At 36.0% G+C, this 20,734-nt stretch overlaps 1 protein-coding gene across 1 annotated transcript in view; it reads right to left on the bottom strand.

The window, feature by feature from the left end:
* Positions 1-20,734, bottom strand: part of MYOM1 (myomesin 1) — a 136,835-nt gene that overhangs the window by 110,264 nt on the left and 5,837 nt on the right. The window contains exons 2-3 of the mRNA XM_006920115.3: positions 19,991-20,322; positions 2,483-2,623 (exon numbers count right to left, since the gene is read on the bottom strand). Coding sequence (XP_006920177.2) covers positions 2,483-2,623; positions 19,991-20,295 — 446 coding nt within the window. The 5' untranslated portion in view covers positions 20,296-20,322. The remainder of the gene's footprint in view (positions 1-2,482; positions 2,624-19,990; positions 20,323-20,734) is intronic.

Raw genomic sequence — 20,734 nt, forward strand, 5'->3', positions numbered from 1 at the left:
ACCTCTCCAAATATTAATAAAATAGTCTCTACTAAGGAAGTCAGTAATATATCCACTATAATTTAGCGAGAGAAAAAAATGAAAAATTTTTAGCTTAGCGTCCTGTCATAATTTTACTTATTTATTCATTTATTTTTTAATGCGATTGGGAGTAAATGAATTAAAAAGTGAATACAAAACAAACCATCATGAAAATGCTTAAAATTCTCTATAGAGGTTAATATACAATAGAGAGATTTCAAATGAGCTTTGTAATATGATATAACATATATAATAATGGATTAAATTCAATGCTAGTCTTGCCCTGAGTTGAGACAACTGTATGGAAGAGAATTTTAAGTTTGCATTACCTCTAACAGTAGACATGTTGATATCACTCTAGAAGGCAGAATGCAGCCCCACTATCCTTGCCTTTTCCATTTATGAATAAGCTTAACCTTGAAAAAACTCCAAGTATTTCACATGAGAATTCAAGCACACTTAAAAAAATTTTTTGACCCAAAACATAAAGGATGTTCACCTTTAAGTAAATATAAGTACATGTCAGTGATAACCCTACTATAATTTGGGTACAAAAATAGGATGCTAGCATGCTGACAAAAATACACTACTACCAATTTAAAATGAATTTAAAACCTCTCCAATGCTCAGACTATATCTGATGGTCATAGCTCAAAACCTGTTGCTGACACAGTCAAGCCAAATTATTGGAACGTAAGTGGAATTTTCAAGTGTCATCCAAAGAAATGGTATTTTCCAGAAATGTAAATTGCAGAGTGTATGCACATTGCATTAACCACGTGACTTGCTGCAATTAACTGTAATTGCAGAGTGTATGCACATTGCATTAACCACGTGACTTGCAGCAAGTCACTGAGCCTTGATTTCCTTCTCCAAAAACTGATATACTAATACCTCTCCAGGGCTGTATTGAGAATTTTGCAAGACAGTTTATATAAAGCACTTAGTATAATTCCTAGAAAACAATAGGTACTCAGTAGATGTTCGTTTCTTTCCCATCTTCTTCTTTTGTTGCTAATACTGTCAACACAATAATTACTAAGTATTATTTTCAACATAGTAATAGAATATAGGAGATGACTCCATATAAAAAATAAAGGAAAACTGAAAATAAAACCTAGAAGATAAATTTTTGTTCACATTTTCTTTTATCACAATTTATTTTATAAATTATTATTTCTTGAGACTGGCCTGCAAGAAGAAAAATTGCTTGGTAGAGAAAGGGCAGGGGAGAAGACTGTGAGAAGCTTCATTTCATGCCCACACAGGTAGAGAGGCATGCCATGAAGGTTAATGTTAAGTTAATATGGTTTTTAAATGATTTTTTAAAACAATGGGGAAGAAGCGGAAAATAAAATATTTCACTCCTCTACCCTAGCTATCTCCTATAACTAATATGAGAGCATATTAAATTAACTGTGAAGAGGCTAAGTCTGGACAGGCATGCTTAGTAACATAAGCACATTTCTCTGGAAAGTTCGCTTTAAAAAAATCAAATATCGAAAAATCAAAGATATCAAAAAGCTAAAAATAGAATATTTATCCCCTTTCTTTCTAATTCAGTTCAAAGCAATTATGACATTAGCTTCTGAAACAATTCAGAAAGGAGCCATCAGAGAGCAGTGGGAAGAAAAAGGAAAACACAGAGAAACAAAAATTACAACCACATTATTGCCCACTGAATTTCTTGATAGCATTTGCCCTGAGAGGATGACTTCATTTTGAGTATCACCTTAGCTCTGTTAATAATTCTCCATTCAAAGGAAAATCAACAGGGGAAGGCTCAGAAAGTTCCCACTAAACTTTAATTTGGTGTCTTGGACAAGTTTCCTTTAGGTACTATTATCATTCAAAAGCTGTTTATATTCTAAACACAGAAATTTGGCATTACACGGACTTGTGATTTAGTGATTATTTTGTTTGAGGTTTACCTCAAATAAATAGTAATCTATTTTATATTCAACAAATATAAACCAGGCACTCAAATTATGAGGCAATTCTTTTACTTAATCTATGCTATCTAAGATTTTTTCTTCCTAATGAATATTAATTAAAACCACACTGGCAACCAAGATATTTTCCATCTACTGAAACATCTCATCTGATTTTGTTTTTGAGTTCATCCAATATTTTAGAGTTTTGAACCTTTCTTTGTACTCTATCTATAGTGACTATATACAGTATTCAATCACAAGAAGCTAATACTCTCCTAATTTCAACTACTTACATAAGTGGAATTAAGTTCCTAATCATTCTCTTTTCTCATGTAGCCATCTTATGTGATAGCAAAGATGTTGACAATAAACACATCTTCCTCAGTGTAGCATTTCAGGGTTCTTCAGATATTTCTCAACCAGAACATAGTAAGTGCTCAATAAATGTTAACTGCTATTATTATTATCTGACAACATTTACTCTTCACTTTCTAATAATCAAAACTGGAAAGAGAATGAATGCTCACCGTCCTGAGAAAATGGGCACTATATAGTCGCTTGGCAGATTTTCCTTCTCCTCCCCAGAGAGAAGGCTCTTCCTGGCTCTCTTTGTTTGGGGGCTGAACTTGGATGAATAATCTTCTAACATCAGACTGGAATCTGTAAGTCTGAAACAAAACCCTAATATTAGACAATAACAAAAATGTACTTAAAATATTCAAAATACTTATAAAAAGAAATTTTAATTAGTAGGAGATTCCCCAAATTTCTAGGCCTCTAATGTTATAATTATCTTTTATCTTTAGAACTAAATCTCAGAAATATTTATACCAGTCTCCTCATTTTAGAGATGGGGAGGACTTACAGCATCTTTGTAACTTGCCCATGTTTACACAGCAAGTTGGTAGCTGAACTAGGATTAGCACTCATCTAGGTTGGTATTCTTTCCGCCAATACTAGTGGTCTCCAACTTTTGTGACTGAGTACTCTTGATCCCAAAATATTGGGAGCATGCCACCAATACATTTATTTATTTATAAGTTCTATAAACATACTACTGTATACATATTCTCACTTTATGAAATGTTCGAGCAATAGAAAAATTTTAAAGACCAAATTTGGTTTAAAAAAAAGAAGAAGTGGTAATATTTGTTTCTACACCTCTAATCGTATATCTTCATGAACTCTACATTCTGGAGACAACAACACCATGTCACATTGCCTATAATGACTCTAAGGTTGATTTGCTATTCCTAAATTTATTCCTATAAGTTGAGGTTATGAATTCATCACAGTCCAGTTGAAAATAAAGCACAAAAAAACTCATTAAACTTTACATGAATTAAAATACTCATTCCTTAAAGATATGTTTGTAATCACCATATAATTTTTGGATATTGTCCTAGGTTCCCCAGGATAAGTATTATTCATATTTACATTAAGTATGGATCTGCTTAATGACTATATTAATTTCTGAAAATATTCTGACAACCCATCAGCATGTTTATGGGCATTGTTCTTTGCTGACACTACTCCCAGACCCAGCATCATCCATCCTTATATGCTTATAGTTATACTGCATTAATGTTTTCCTTCTCTATCTTTCCCATTGCTTATGAATACTGAAGAAGAAAGATGGTCTCAGTTATCTTTGTATCTTCACACTATATCCAGTGACTGATATTGTTCAATGTTTACCAAATGAAGTGAAATCAAAATTCATCCTCCTGTAATCATACCCTGGCTCAGTGATTGACAACTCTGGCCTCACATCAGATTCAGCTGAAGAGCTATTAAAAATGACCAGTGCAGCGGGGAGACTTCCAATATGGGGAAGTAAATAGCTCAACAGTTTGTCTCCCCAAAAAGCAATGATAAAACTTGATGCAATTGTCAAAAACTATCTACTTGGGACTCTGAAAACCCACCAAAGGTATACATTACAATGAGAAGTGGTTATTCATAAAAAGTTACTGAACTTCAGGTATAAACAGTAGGTGTCTATGTATATTCTTTCCTACCTTCCCATCCCCCGCCTCTTGCTCAGTCCATAAGGTAGTTCTACCTAGGTGGAGAAATGGGTGAAAATCAGAATGTTCACTGAAAGAAGGGGTTCATTTGATTTGGAGTACTGCATGATAAGATTCCAACATCTGGCAGCATCGTGAGTAATAGTAGCAATCTAAGTGACAAACAAAGAAAGGAAGACCAGAAGCTCAGTTAGCCTGAGGTTGCAATCATGGCTGGGGGCTGCAGCAGACTGGCAAATCAGCCAGAAACTTAATAGGAAGATCTGAGAAATAAGACCATCACGGGGGGCCCTTATAAGCGCTCCACGTCCTTACATAGGAAAAACTGGAGAGGGCCCAAGTTTTCCATACATCATTGACTGACTCTAAGCCTGTTGTATATGTGCAGAGGAAAGGCAAGAGAGTCTGAAGGTAAGCAAAGCCAGAACTTAATTAAAAATTACCTGAACTTTAAATATGCTCCTTAACACACACACAGATCTATTGTCAGAGAGTGGAAGCTTTACTGGCTCGAGATGTTTGAACACAATGTCTGACCACTCATTGACTATTAATCTATGCAAATACAGCATGATCTGTATGAATTCAAACTTAAAAATAAAAACAACAATTTTTTAAAAACTGAGCAGAGACATCAGTAGCCACACAGTGGTGGGTTAACAGATTCTCTAAATGTGTTCAGGCAAGTTAGTAAACAAAAACAAAACACAGCAACAACACAATGGAGGAAAATCAGAATCCATAATTACTTCAACATATTATCTAACATATCCCATTTTCAACAACAAAAATGAGAAATACCAAAAAATGAAAAAGTGTAATCCACACTAACAGAAAAGAGAAGTAAATAAAAATTTTCTCTAGGTAGGCCTTGATGTTGGATTTAGCATACAAAGTCTTTAAAACAGCAATTATAAATATGTTCAGACTCATTTTAAAAATCATGTTTAAAGAATTGAATGAAAGTATTACAACAATGATTCAAAAAAGAAAAGTCAACAAAGAGAAATTATAAAATAGAATCAAATGGACATTCTGCAGTTCAAAAGCACAATAACTTAAAAATTTATTAAAGAGACTCAACAGCAGATTTTAGACAGAAAAATAATAAGTAAACTTGAAGACAGAATGTAGTAACAGTCAATTTGATAATTGAAATAGCTACTAAGTGACAAACAGGTAGGTAGTATATGCAGCATGGATTCATTGGACAAAGGGATGATTCACAACCCAGGTGAGATGAAGCAGGACAGAGCAATTTTTCATCTCACTACTCAGAATGGTGTGCAATTTGAAAGTTATAAATTATTTATTTCTGGAATTTACCATTTAGTATTTTTGGACTGAAGTTGACTGTGGGTAGCATGGAAAGCTAAATGGTGAATAAGGACGGACTACTGTATATGTTAAAGTAAAAGGATGAAAGAGATATACCAATCAAATGATAACCATAAGGAGCTGGAATGGCTATATTAAAATCAAACAAAATACATTTTAATCAAGAAATATTACTAGAGACAGAAAGGGACATTTCATAATGATAAAAGTATTGATTCCTTAGAAAATATAACAATTATAAGTTTATTGTAGAGCCCTACCAACAGAACCCTAAAATACCTGAAACAAGTGACAGAATTGAAAGAAGAAATAGAAAATTAAAAGTAGTTGGAAACTTCAATACTTCATTCTTAATAATTGACAGAGCAACTAGACAAAAATCAGCAAAGATATAGGAAATTTGAATAACACTGTCAATCAAATTGACCTAACTGACCTTTCTAGAGTACTGCACCCAATGACAACAGAGCACATATTCTTTTCAACATGCTCCAGGAGAGTTCATGTATTAGTCAACAAAACAAGCTCAGTCAACTTGAAAAGATTTAAGTCATACAAAATACATTCCCCAACAAACAGAAAAATTAAATAAATAAGAAACTGCAATAAAAAGAAATTTAGAAAATCTCAAATATCAGGAAATTAACAACATACTTTTAAATAAACTATTGGTCATAAAAGAAATCACAAGGGAAATTAGAAAATATTTTAAACACATGAAAACAAAATACAACATATTAAAATTTATGGGAAACAGTTAAAACATTGGTTAGAGAAAAGTTTATTGATTTATGTGTCTATATTAAAAAAATGAAGAAAGTTCTCAAATTAATAACTTAAACTTCCACCTTGAGAAGTTAGAAGACAAATTAAACACAAAACAAGTAGAAGGGAGATATAATAAAGATTAGAGGGGAAATCAATGAAATAGAAAACAATAATAGATACAATCAGTGAAACAGAGGTTGGTTCATTTAAAAGATTAAGAAAATTGACAAAGCTTTCACCAAGTTAGCCACAAGAAAGAGAGAGAATACACAAACTGTAATAACCAAGAATAAAAGAGGAGATATCATCACCAACCCTACAGAAATTAAAAGACTCACAATGAAATTGTAGATGTCTTCATGCCAATGTATTAGACAACTTAGATGAAATGGAAAAATTCCTATAAAACTAAATTACCAAAACTAATTCAAAAATAAAATTTTAAAAATATGAACAGACCAATGACAAGTAAAGAAATTGAATTAGTAATATAAAATCTTCCCAACTGAAAAGCCCATTCGATGAGGAATTCCATCAACTATTTAAAGAAAAAATACCAATCGTTTCTAATTTTTTTCAAAAACAAGAGAAGGGGACCCTTCCAAACTCATTCTATAAGGCCAGTATTACCTAATATCAAAACTAAACAAAGACATTATAATAAAAGAAAACTACAGACCAATATTATTCATGAGTATAGAGGCAAAAATTCTTCACAAAATATTAGAAAAGTGAAACCAGCGACATATAAAACAAAAAGTGTTTATTTTAGGAATGCAAGGTTTATTTAACATTTGAAAATTTGTGTAATATATAATATTAATAGAACAAAAACCACATTATCAACTAATAGATGTAGAAAACATACTGGACAAAATTCAGCATTCATTCATGTTAAAAACTCTCAACAAAATAGGAATAGAAAGGAACATCTTCAACCTGATTGAGGTCATCTACGAAAAGTCTACAGCTAATATCATATCTAATAGTAAAAAACTTAATGCTTTTCTCCTAAAATTGGAAGCAATGCTATCATATTTGTTCTTGCCATTTCTCTTCAACATTATACTGGAGTTTCTAGCCAGGGCAGTTAATGTAAAAAAAAAACAACAACATTACATTGTGACATTGGCACAAAGACAGGCATATAGATCAATGGAACGTATTGAGAGTCCAGAAATAAACCTTTATAATCATGGTCAATTGACTTTCGATAAAGATGCTTAGGAATTTAATTGGGAAAAGGCTAGTCTTCAACGAATGGTGCTGAGACAACTGTCTATCACATGTGAAAGGATGAATTTATCATTTTACTCAACATCACAAACACAAATTAATTCAGAATAGATTCTATTATTCTTTGTTACATTTTTAAAATTTATTTAAATTAGTTTCAAGTATATAGTACATTGGTCATACATCTATATAGTTCATAAAACAATTCCCTCAATTGCTCCCTCCCTCCCCGGCCCTCCATCTAGCCATCATATTAATGCTAACTTCATTCCATATGCCGTGCTCCCCATCCCCGTGACCTACTACTAATTTGTACTAATTTGTACTTCTTTAACCCTTTACCCCATTCTCTCAGGACCCCCCAATTTCTCTCCCCTCAGACTGTCATCAAATTGTCCACTATATTTTCTAAGTCTGTTTTTGATTATCATTCTTTATGCCTGTTTTTGATACTCACTTTTTCTTCTTAAAGAAGTCCCTCCAGCATTTCCTGTAATCCTGGCTTGATAGTGATAAATTCCTTTAGCTTATTTTTGTCTGGGAAGCACTTTATCTGTCCTTCACCTCTACGTGATAGCTTTGCTGGACAAAATATCCTTGGTTGTAGATCCTGGGTCTTCATCCTGTCAAAAAATTTTTGCCAAGCCTTTTTGTCCTGCATAATTTCTTTGGAGAAATCAGCTGCCAGTCTTATGGGTTTTCCCTTATAAATAATTTTCTCTTGCTGCTTTTCATATTTTTTCTTTGTATTTAACCTTTGGCATTTTAGTTACGATGTGTCTTGATGTGGGCCTCTTTGGACCCTTGATTTTTGGAATTCTCTGAGCTTCCTGGGGTTTTATGTCCATTTCCTTCATCAGGTTAGGGAAGTTTTCCATTATTGTTTCTTCAAACAGCTGCTCAACATCTTAATTTTCTTCACTTATGCCAATCAGATAGATATTTAGACTCTTAATAGTTTCCCATATGCTCCTTAATTATTTTTATAGTCTTGGCATCTTCTCCCTTGCCATTCTGATAGGGTGTCCTTGGCTTTCCCATCCTCTAGATAGGGCATTTGATCCTTTTCTTTATTCACTGTTTATTCCTTTGTTTATTCCATTTAATACACTTCTCATCTCAAATAATGTGTTCTTCATTTCAGACTGGTTTCCTTTTATAATTTTCATTTCCATTTTTATGTTTTTTATCTCTTTGTCGATGTTCTCACTGAATTTATCCACACTTCCCCAAAGTTCATTGAGCATCTTTATAACCATTGTTTTGAACTCTGCATCTGTTAGATTACTTGACTCTATTAAATCTGGATCTCTGTTCTGTTCTCTCATATGGTTTCTGCTTCTTTGTCTTCCCATTTTGGCTGCCTTTCTGTGTCTCCTGAGAGGGGTTCAGCTGCAGGCCAACCTTAGCCCAAGCCTCTACCCCTCCGGGGCCACCTGTTAAGATTCAGCAAATAATCCACAGATGCTGTGCTTATAGTTGCCTCAAAAGGCCACACCAGAAACCGAGGCCAAGTGCCTCCATCGTGAGTCTAGGCATTGCTCAGCAAGGAGTACCTGACTCACTGAGGATAACTTGGATGTGGCTTGAGTGGGGGAGGTGAGGTTTCAGGGAATCCTTTGGGTGGAGCGACCTCTGCTATCCGGTTTGATGATGTTATGGCTACAGCCGCACTGTGTCCAGCGCACTGGGAAGGGGGCAGTCTCAACAGGGAACAATGAATACTGCCGGCACTTCTGTACAGAGTGAGTCTCACCTCAGCCCTCACTCTGACAATGTCTCCCTGTAAGTCCCTGGTGCCCACTGCATGCAGCCAAATCGGCACTGGTGCTCAGAGCAAGCAGGTCTGTCACGGGGAAAATCTACCCATGGACGCGGCCCCTTTAAGAGGCATCTGCTGCTGCCACAGCCTCCGACCCACTACACCGCTCGACCACTCAAGACCCGGCAGCCCCACGTCCTCGCCCTGTCCTACCTTCTGTCTTTGCAGGGAGATTTCTTGGAGTTCTCCCTAGTTGTATGGCTTGTTCATAAAGATTCCAGGAGATTTTTCCTTGATGCTGCTCCTTGTTTCTGCAACAACTTTGATTTGGTCACCAGAGGAATGAACAGAGCCTCTATCATCTACATCATTTTTTTCCTCCCCCCCCCATATTTTTAAATGTAAAAGCTAAAATTATAAAACTCTTAGAAGAAAAGATAAGAGAAACTTTATTGTATTGACTTAGCTAAAGAGTTCACCAGAACCATGATTCAAAAATAAAAAACTTATTAATTAAACTTCATTGAAATTAAAAATTCTGGTTTTTGAAAGGCACTGATAAGAGACAAGGCACAGAATAAAAGAGAATATTTGTAAACATATATCTATTAAAGGACTTGTTTATAAAATATTTAAATAACTGACAACTTAATAATAAGCAGAAAAAAATTTTAAATGAGCAAAAGATTTGAATAACTGAATTGAATAACTGAATAATTTCACTAAAGAAGACATACAAATGGTTAATAAGCACATTAAAAAATGGTCGATATCATTAGTTATTAAGAAATTGCAAATTAAAACCACAATGAGATCCCACTACATACCCACTAGAATGGCAATAATATATAAGACAGAAAATAACTGAAGTTGGAATCCTCATACATTGCTATGGGAATGTAAAATGGTATAACCATTTTGGAAAACAGTTGAGTGGTTACTTATAAAGTTAAACATAAACTTAGCATACAATCCAGCTGATATTTTAGAAAGTGCAGGAGAAAGTTGATTTCAAACATTATTAATGAATAGCCTTTCAGATCGTGTTATATGTTAGAGTACTACTGAAATCTTCAGGTTTTATTTTTTAACTTTCTATAGCAATTTTATCAACAGAAAACTTATTCAGGATCCACTGTGTGCAAAATACTGTGCTTGACACTGGAATGGAAAGGGGATATGAAGATAAAGACCCTTGTTTTCCAAGAGCTTTGCATCTAGTAGGAGAGTGAATGCTACCAAGCCTGACACATTGTATTATGTCAATCAAGGAAGAAAGGATGGAAGGACAGAAGGAAGGCAGACAGATAAGCAGAAAGACTAGTGCAAACAAAATTAGAATTCACAGGCTTGAAAAAAAATTTCTGTCTGGGGTTATCAGGGACTTCTTTGTGAAAAGCTGGACATTGAAAGATGTGTAGGACATCCCAGGATAAGCTGTCTGTACAAAAACTTAAAAATTAATGCTCAATTTTGATTGTTGAATTATCTGTGTTGCCAATAGACTTTACTGAGTGATCACAATAGAGCTGAATTCATCTTATTATTCTAACATTTTTCCTTTAAAATTGCATCTTTCTGTATATTTACAACTTAGTTCTGTTGCTTGTAAACAAAATTCTCAGCTGTTTACCAGAAGGAAGAGGAGGCAGTGATTTTAGTAAACTATGGGATAGCATCTTGAGAATGGTCCTTCTTGACTGTTGCTGTTCATTTAGTCAGCCACTCCTCTTAGGGGCTTCTGGTATCTCAAGTTCCATTTACTGAATCTTCAGAATCTCCAGGAGTGTCAGTAACATGCACTTGGAGTTTGCATTCTCTTTCTCATGTCAGCTTTTCTACTGGCCACATTTCTCCCTCTTGCAATCTTGAAAGAATATACTTCCTTTAGGCTTTTGTGAAAAGGTTGTTTTGGAACTACTTTTGATTTAGAGCAGTTTTGGTCTATGCTCTTCCTTTGATATATGTCATTCTCAACACTTTCTACTGCCCTTTCAATTCTCTGGTTTCCCAATCTGGACACTTATGTAGGATTAAAGAGAACATCAAAGTTAGAGAAGTAGGAGGCTGAAAAGAACCTATCTTTTGCTAATATACTATGCAGAAAAAGCTTCTTATAAGATACAAACATGAATTTAGTTTAACTAGCATCACCTTGAACTTTACTGACATGTAGTGTTATAATAAATAAGCATCTCTTGGCTTTTTTATTTTGTTTTTGTTTTTTTGCATTAATCTTTTTTCCCCTTTCTCCATTTCACTCTCTAGGCCATAGAAATATCTTGTTTTTAGTTTTCTTCAAAAAAAATTTAGCTACTTAAATAGAAATATAACCAGTTTTTTTCTTGTATGTACTGCTTTATTTTTTCATTATTTAAATTTCCACTGACAAGTAACGTTATACTCTCCTTTTCAGTTAACTCTCCACAGCTATTCATCTAAAAGCAAATACCATGGGGGTCTGAACCACTCTTACTGTGAATGTAGAATAGTCACATGTTCTAGAAAGAGTGAATAGTGAAAACATTGAGAGATTTAAATTTTTTATGGTTCTTATCTACATACATCCTTCAGTTTTTATCTATTTCTGACTATTTCAGAAATTAATTTAACCAGTCTAGATTATGATCTATTTTTAAGCAGAAGGGAAAGACTTTACTCTCTATTCCCTAGAAATTGTATTATGCAGAACACTTGACAAGAGTATCAGTAGATGCCTTATAGAGTTTAAATCTGTAGACTGAAAATTGTCCAGCTTATAAAAGTTAGTCTTATTAACTCACTTACAAAGCAGCTCAGCAACCCACATCTCACTCCACTTTGGGGATGGTCACTGTGATTGACTAGACATTACATAAAATTTACCTTCCTCATTTGAGATGCTCCTGCTTTCTTTTGTTTTATTTAGAAAGGTTGCGGTGGGGAAAAAGTCTGTTGCAATGGATGCAGTGGTCTTCCAGAATTCAGAGATCTCAGCAAAGAAGCTCAGTTACACCCCGCTGCGTGGAAGAGCTAACAGTGGACAGGGCTAACCTTTCACCTCCAAGCCCAGGATGGTAACTGCTTTGCTCTTCCTCTACCTTTGGCTGACTCATTCTATTCCTACTCTATTAAAGGACGTGCCTTCCTTCTCACAGCATGATTCACCTGCCTATGGAAGATTAATGTCATTCTAGAGGTATCTTGTATCATCTAAACTTAAATTTAACCTGCAAAGTAGCCCGACAAATACTATTTTCAATGTAAAGCACAGGAAGTAGAGAATGAATCATGTCTTTCTAGGCCCGTTTATATATCTGTAAAAGGAGGGGCTTAAATTAGACGAGCTTTTGGTCTTTTCCTGCTTTAACATTCCACAGTTCTATGCATCAACAAATTGCTGATTATAGCTCTCTCTCTGCCAACAAGCTGCACATTTATAACAGCGAGAGTGGGGGCAGGAGATTGGTATGGTGAGAGCTCCTCTCCTTGGACTCAGGGTTCATCTTTGGGATTCAGAACATAACTCAACTGCCTTTTAAAGAAGTAACTGGCTTTTCTGCTTTCATTGGATTTTCCTCTGACCTTCTACCATATAGGAAGGAATGTGACTTGTCATTTTCTTGGTACTTAACTTTTGGAATACAAATCCCAGAATATTGTACAGTATTAATGTTGTTGATAGAGACTTGGAAACTGTAATTTTAAGCAAAATGGTGAATAACAAAATCAATTCTACTATAGGTTAATTGGTACAAATAAGAGTTAAGTTCCTCACTTAATGTTGTTGATAGAGACTTGGAAACTGTAATTTTAAGCAAAATGGTGAATAACAAAATCAATTCTACTATAGGTTAATTGGTACAAAAAAGAGTTAAGTTCCTATGGCATATTTTTGGTCACAAAAACATCACCAAATTTCTAAATAAAGACCCCAAACACTTCTAATATTAAACATTGAAATAAATGTGAGCTATACATACATTTAAGAAAGATTAATAAAAACAAGTAAGATAATGATTTTCCAACACACTTATTCCAGTACAGGGTCATGGGTGGCCAGAGCCTACCTATCCTGGCAGCTCCAGGTGCAAGGCGGGAACTCATCCTGGACAGGACGCCCTTCCATAGCAGGGTGCATTCACACCCACGCCACCACTCAATCAGACTGGGACAATATAGACACACCAGTCCGCCTTACATGCACATCTTTGGGATGTGGAAGGAAACCGGAGTACCTGGGGAAAATCCACACAGACATGGAATGACATACAAACTCCACATAGATAGTGGCCCCAGCTGGGAATCGATTTTATTTTCATCATCAACATTATAACAAAACAGTTTCGAATGAAGCAATGCTATTTGAGGACCTGCCATATTGATTTCTGCTTACCTAGAAACTATAGTGCTTTTTCCTTATTTATAATAATTAAACTTTTATTTAGACAAGAAGCTATGAGACTATTTTTAGAATGCAACACCTTGATATAACAGCAGCTTTCCAAGCAAACTTCATTTCCCATAAAAGTCTATCAGTTCGGTAATTTTATGTAATTCAGATTCAGCCACTCGAATCTACAGATGAGTTTCAATTTCATACAACTGTGGTTATTTCATGTGTTTTTCTTAGTAATATCATAAAAGCAGTAACAACAGAACAAGGTACTTCATTGGAATCTTTGGGAATGGAGAATAAGCAAAAAGTTTTACCATCACCATACTGCTAGAGTCTCAGAAGATCCACTGGACACAGAACATCTAAATAGATCTTTTTGCAGCCTCAAAATTCATGGCTAAGGGACATGAAGACCTCTGTGAAAAATCTGACAGTACTTAGAATTTGGCAAAAACTAATGGATCCAAAAATATGACCAGTGCTCACCACATCCTTTATTACTACGCATCTGCTCCTACCTGGACTGCAGCATTAGTCTCCTAACTGGGTGGCCTGCCTCTGCTGTGCCCAATAGTCTGTTCTCCATACAGCAGCCACAGCAATCCCAATACAACTTAGATCATGTCATTTTCCTGCTCAAAACTCTGCCACAGCTGCCCCCTTTAACTCAGAATAAAAAGTCTTTACAATGGCCCATAAGGCCCTACATGATTGGCACTGCTCCGTCCACTATCTTTCTGACATCTCCATCTACTCTTCCCCTCATTCTTCATTACCTTACTGGCCTCGATGCTGTCACTAAGATCTTGCACTGACTGTTCCTGACTCCTGGTGTACCTTTTCCCCAGATAACCTCATGGTGAACTCTCTCAACTACTTCATGTCTTTGCTCAGATATCACCTTCTCAATAAGGCCTGACCATCTTATTTAAAATTCCAGTCTGTACCCCACCCTACGTACCTGATCTCTCTTACTTTCCTCTTTTTTTATTGCTTTAATAACATTTATTACCTTTTTGTATAATATAAAACTCAATGTCTTTTTTTATTACATTTATTGTTACATTTATTGCCATGCTGGAATATATGCTCCTTGAGAGCAAAAAGCTTGGTCAAATCTGTTCGGTAATTTATTCCAAGCACCTAGAACAGTGCTTAGCACACTGGAGGCACTGGGTAAATATTTACTGAATGAATGAACAATACCTCAACCTCACTAAGTGTTCCTCATGTGACAACCATTACATTAAACACCTTAGAAGATTAACTCTGTAAGACCTATCTACTTGAGTGTCCCTCAAGATTGTCCATCATTTTCCTTATTTTACAGATGAAGAAACTGAGAGGTTAATTAGCTTATCCAAAGTTATAAGCCTAATTGCAAGTACAGTAGTCCCCCCTCATCCAAGGAGACACATTACAAGACCCCCAGTGGTTGCCTGAAACCATAGATAGTACCAAAATCAATATAGACTATGTTTTTTCCAATACATATATACCTTTCACTTAAAGGAAGCACTTTACAGCTTCTCTTTGGCATATCTAAATTGCCAGCATCACTATACTTGCACTTTGGGGCTATTATTGAGTAAAATACGGGTTATGTGAACACAAGCACTGCAATATCATGACAGTTTGCTCTGATAACCATTTGCACTTTGGGGCTATTATTGAGTAAAATAAGGGTTATGTGAACACGAGCACTGCAATATCATGACAGTTTGCTCTGATAACCAAGAGGGTTAAGCAACTAATAGATGAGTAGCACATACAGCATGGATATGCTAGACAAAGGAATGATTCATTCCTGGTGGGACAGTTCAAGAGGGTATGTTTGATTTCATCATGCTATTCAGAATGATATCCAATTTAATACCTCTGAATTATTTATTTCTGGAATTTTCCATTTACTATTTTTGGATCAAGGTTGACTGAGGGTAACTAAAATTGCAGAAAGTGAAACTGTGGATAAGGGGGGACTACTGTATGCATTTGCTTGTTGGATTTCAAAGGTTATCTACTTCCCCTTATACCATCTGGAAATGGATATGTAGAAAACAGACACTAAACTGATGCTGATCGCTGAGGTCAAGACACAAAAATGTTCACAAAAGAGTAGATTTCTTTGGTAACAGCTTTGGAAATCATATTGGAGTAGGAGATGGAGCAAGTTTTTAGATCTCACTCAGATCTTGCTATAATCAGACTCGCTAATAAAAGATGAGGGTTTCTGTGTTTAGTGTTCTCTATTTTTAGCACTGACACCTTGTGTCTGATTTAGAGTTGGTTTGAGTATTAGCACGTTCTTTGAAAACTCTAGTAATTCCAGAAGAGATTATTATCTGGGCAACAACTTAGAGGATTAGATCAACATGACCTGAATGTAGAAAAGGGGCACAACTCAAAGTTAGGCAGAGTACCCTGGATAAGTCATTCAAGCTTCAGTTTTCTCATCCCAAAACTGGTGTCTTCCAGTGTCCCTTGGGAGTCTCTATGGCTGATTCCAAGTGATTAGTTAAAGAATCTGTAAGTTTCCAGGCTTCGCATTCATGAATGCCCTAGGATTTTTTTGTCTTAGAATTTGTGCCCTTCCATTTATTGTTCCCTGATCTAAATCTTGGTTACTTTGGTGCTCAATGGCTTCTCCAGGACAAAGGTAGATAAAAGAAAGCATAAAGCAAATCTGTATATTGATGTTTCAAGAAAAATCTGTTGGCAGCGTAGTCAAGGGGAGTTACTGACTATAATTGGCATCGGGTACCTGTGGAAAGCAGGGGGACTCGCATAGGAGGAGGGTTCACATCCTTATTCCACCACTTATTAAGGAAAGGAGGTCACTTAATATTTTTGTTCTCCATTTTTTTCTTTTGTAAAATGAAGATAATAATTTTTACTTCTTGGGGTTATTGTAAAGAAACAGTGGACAGAGGATGTTAAGCTTAACTGCATCATATGGACTAAATTTTAATCTGTTTAGAATGAGACAGTTAAATGTCTGCCATTACTATAGAGGGTTGAGAGACAACTCTAAATCATTTTACCATCTAAGAACTTTGCTATGTTGTTCTTTTAGAAAGTTATTTATTCCTACTTACCAAGTGTAACAAATATTTCTTTTGCTATTTCCACTTCACATATGATCCAGTTTACTCAAAAGACAAGGTAACTTTCTTTCCATAATACTGTATTCTCTATAAACATCTGCCTTATTTCATCTTAAATTCTTACAATTTGGCATTAGGAAAGGGACCCTCAGTCACACACTGGGCTGTCTGGTATTCATAATGTATACTTTCTAGTGCAGTGGTTCTGACTTTGTTAAGTCACAAAGTTCTCTGAGATTCTGATGAAAGCTACAGCCCTTCTCTGCTTACACACACAAATTCTCATCTGTGCATAATTTTGCACATAATTTCAGATCATCCAGGAGTCTGTTAAAATCTATTAATGGACAGAGGTGCAAAATGGTCATGAGTACTCTTTCTTTTTTAATTCCTGATAGTATCATGGATTACTAGCATAAAACAACAATCTTGTATCTTTCTGTTTTCTTGAATTACTTTCTTTACTTTAGGGTTTTTTCTTACTGTGACTAAGACTAAAGGCATTTAAAATAAGCCTTCCAGAATTTATTTTATAACCTTTGGCTCATAATGCAATTGGTAACTGATCTGTGCTATAACCACACTGACACTGAATGAACCATTGTTTTTAAGACTTACCGAGGTCAGCCAATTCCCACGCATGTATAAATCTCCATAGTTTCCACTTTAACACTGGACATCTAACTGCAAAGCAGAGGCTAAAAATAGATCAAACCTAGTGCTTACATACACTCCACAGAATTGCATTTCCAACCCTAGGGGTTTTAATCAACAACACCATTCATAATTCAAAGAGGGATATTTCATTTAGCAGGAAAAAGTTGTTCCACTTTGAAAAATCTAAAACAGGATCTACAAGTTTTATGAAGAGTTTGAAATGTTCAAAGAATATTATCTGCACCTGTTAGCTCTAGTTGCGTAAACAAAGAAAGACTAAAATATCCCTAGAGTTAGGCTGGCTTTCTTTTCTTTTACATTGCATTATACAAAGGAGAAATATTGCCATTTTCCTTTCTGTTGTTTCTAGGTCAACATTTCCAGGTCGACATTTTTCTACCAAGGACTTTGAGTTCTTCAAACATACCAAGCCATTAATAAATACTTAATTATATAAATACATACATAGAAGGAACAAGATGTGAGGTTGAGTGTAGAAAAATGATTATAGTTCCATTTCCTATAGAAAGTTTATTATCTGAGATACTGTATAGCTAAAATGACTAAGTCTTCCAAAGACTATACACAGCAAGTGTTTTCTGAATAAGATAAAAATTCTCAGAAGTTCAATTACTAATGTTTGGTGTAATATATCAGATTATGAATAAATATAAATATTGCACATGTGGTTAAAAGGAGGATTTGTGTAAAATTAAAATAATTTAAACAAAATTTAGCAATAGAGTGGAAGAAGTAAAGAACTCAAAGATATAAATTCGTAAACTCTATAGATTCTACAGCATTGGGAAAATGAAATAACACACAAGGAGGTACATTAACAACTGTATGATAATGAAAATACTCATCTTCTATAGACTCAGCACAAACAGTCCAGGAAAATGGATATTTAAACTGTAAGATAGCTGCTTTCCTAAATGAGGTTATGCAACACACCTATGAAACATTGTTCAGGAGGCCAACATGATGCTTTTATATACAAATTGTGTTAATTCCCCTCAGTTTTCCTTTACAAAGCAGTTACTTGAAGCAAGTGCTTCAAGAAATAAATTCCTATCGGTAACAATATTTCCATATTTTCAGCCAATTCGAGGTCCTTATGAATATCCCATGGCAGAATATGACTCATGAAAGTGCAATTGCAAAATGATCCTGTTCCATTTTAAACGGAATTTCAGAACGCTGCCATCACACATTCCAGGTAACCCCACTGGACTCTGGTTCTCTTACTGAATGTAGGGAAGCTCCCAGGATGTCAATGCCCGCGCCCACGAAAAGGCAGCCATAGCTCATAGCTCACACACTGCTGAAACCCAGCGGGGATTCAGGAATTTCTGCCTTCGGAAACGTTCCTCACTTCTAGTCATAAAAACCAGTGTTATTTTCTCAATAATTTTAAATGCCTTTTCCAGATGCCCTAACATATTTTGTGGACTCAAATTTTGTAAGACTTAATTTTATTGTATTTACAACATAATGCCAGAAGCTTTGGAGAGAATTCAAGGCAACAGGTGGTTATTTACCATATAGCCCAGAAGTTTTTACGTGTTGAAGTTCAGCAATTCTTCCTGAGGACTATGGGTAGATTTTAAATAAAATCACATGTATCTTGTGAGTGCTTTTTAATCCCCACAAAATGTTTCATTCTGGGTATTGAAAAAATTAAAATTGGTTTGGACTGAGACTGTAAATATCTGCCCAGCAGTCATCAGGCTGGAACAACAGATACAGAGAAGCCAAATGCAAAGTTCACAGGAAACATTTCTACTAGGGACACTGCTGCTGTAAAGTGTCATGGTAACCTTCTTCTCTGAGTGACTGCAGACTCACTGAGAAACTGCTCTAATAGCAAAGATTATCAGTAAGGTTGCTGTTTGAAATTTTATCGATAAGAATGAGACATCGCACTCTTGCCTGGAGGACCTCAGGAGCTGTTGACAGAGAAGCAGCTTGATTCCCAGCCCAGGGGCTGGCCTCCATGCAAGGGGTTTCTGGTTACAACAGTCCAACTTACCTCAACTTCACCGTTTCCAAAGAAACAGCAGCCTGGGGTAGCTTGGCTGACCAGATTTGCATCTAAACTCCACTCTTTCTAGAATCCTATAGTAACTCTCTCTTTTCCTATAGTAACTCTCTCTTTTCCTCTATCTTGTGGTCTTCCTTTTGCAGTGGGTCAGTATATCTAATTATGTGTAAATACAGGTTTGTTCCTCGTATTCTGAGGCTCGCTGAGATAGGGTATGTTTTTACAAAACGTCTTGGCTAAAGAAAATACTTGCTGCTTCAATAATAATAGCTCTGACTTTTAACACTGGCTCTCAGATACTGGAAAAAAAAAAAAAATAGGACACATCACTGCTGTAGTTTGGGCTCCCGTGACCTGTGAATTTTAAATTCTCTACTGCCTTGTCATCTAAGTAGAAACATTCTGAGAGCCAGGAAACCTGCCCTGAGTGTTGAAATATTTTCTGGCGCTGCTGCTGCAAAAGCAACCTGTGGCAAAACGTCTCTGCTTTTAGAAATCAAGCAAGACTTCCTAGTGTTACTGTGAAGTTCCTTGTGAAACTCAGATGGGATGAAGGGAAAACCTAAGTCCCAGGTTTCCCAGATACACAGCCTTGCTCCACACCTGGTTTAAATGTAGGGCTGCCAGATTTAAGAAGAAAGGAAAATGTGATGTGGGAGAGGTATTCATTCTGAGAATGTGCCTTCGCCCTAAGGTTGGAAGGCTGCTTTTGACATACCCATGGGAGTAGCCATAATCGTAGGCTGAGACGGCCTTCCGACTGACTGCAGACGCAAGGCTGGACTCGGTGGCCCTGGACGCTTGCTGCTGGTAGGAGGCCTCTGATGCCTGGCTGAAGGCCTGGGATTCCTGGCGGTGCGCAGCCGATGAGCGGCTGCTGTAGGCTGTGGAGCCATGGGTGTAGATGGCAGAACTTTTCTTTTCCTGCTCGTGGTACTGGCTCATGGCGGTGCGAAGGTCCTTGCTGCGGTAGCTACGATCATAGTGCTCATGGAATTTCTGATAAAACGGCAGAGACATCATGTGTCCCGGAGGGAAGAACAAGGCAACCTATAAGAAAGCAACAATTTTTGAGTGAACTATTAAGAAACAAACCCCATAGAACAAATCATCTAAACCAATGTGTAAAAATTAATACTTTCATTATTTCCAAAGATTAAGTGGAAAATGATATGAAGTTCAGCTTAACTGGTTTCTCAATAAACTCTTTACTTCATTTGCTCCTTTCTGTCCTTGCATAGCTTTCTGTTTTCTTCTTTCCTTCTCTCTCTCTCTTCCTCTCTTCCCTTCCTCTCTCTCTCTCTCTCTCTCCTCTGTCTCTCTGTCTCTGTCTCTGTCTCTGACTCTGTCTCTCTCTCTCACACACACACACATTTAAAGAACATAAATACTGGGAGGGTGGGAAGAAGGGCAGAGAATAAAGCTACGAGTTGAGTTTGAAAATCTGCCCTCCGGATGGAGC

The sequence above is a fragment of the Pteropus alecto genome, unplaced genomic scaffold, assembly GCF_000325575.1.
Source record: "Pteropus alecto unplaced genomic scaffold, ASM32557v1 scaffold146, whole genome shotgun sequence".
In the NCBI taxonomy this organism is placed as follows: Eukaryota; Metazoa; Chordata; class Mammalia; order Chiroptera; family Pteropodidae; genus Pteropus; species Pteropus alecto.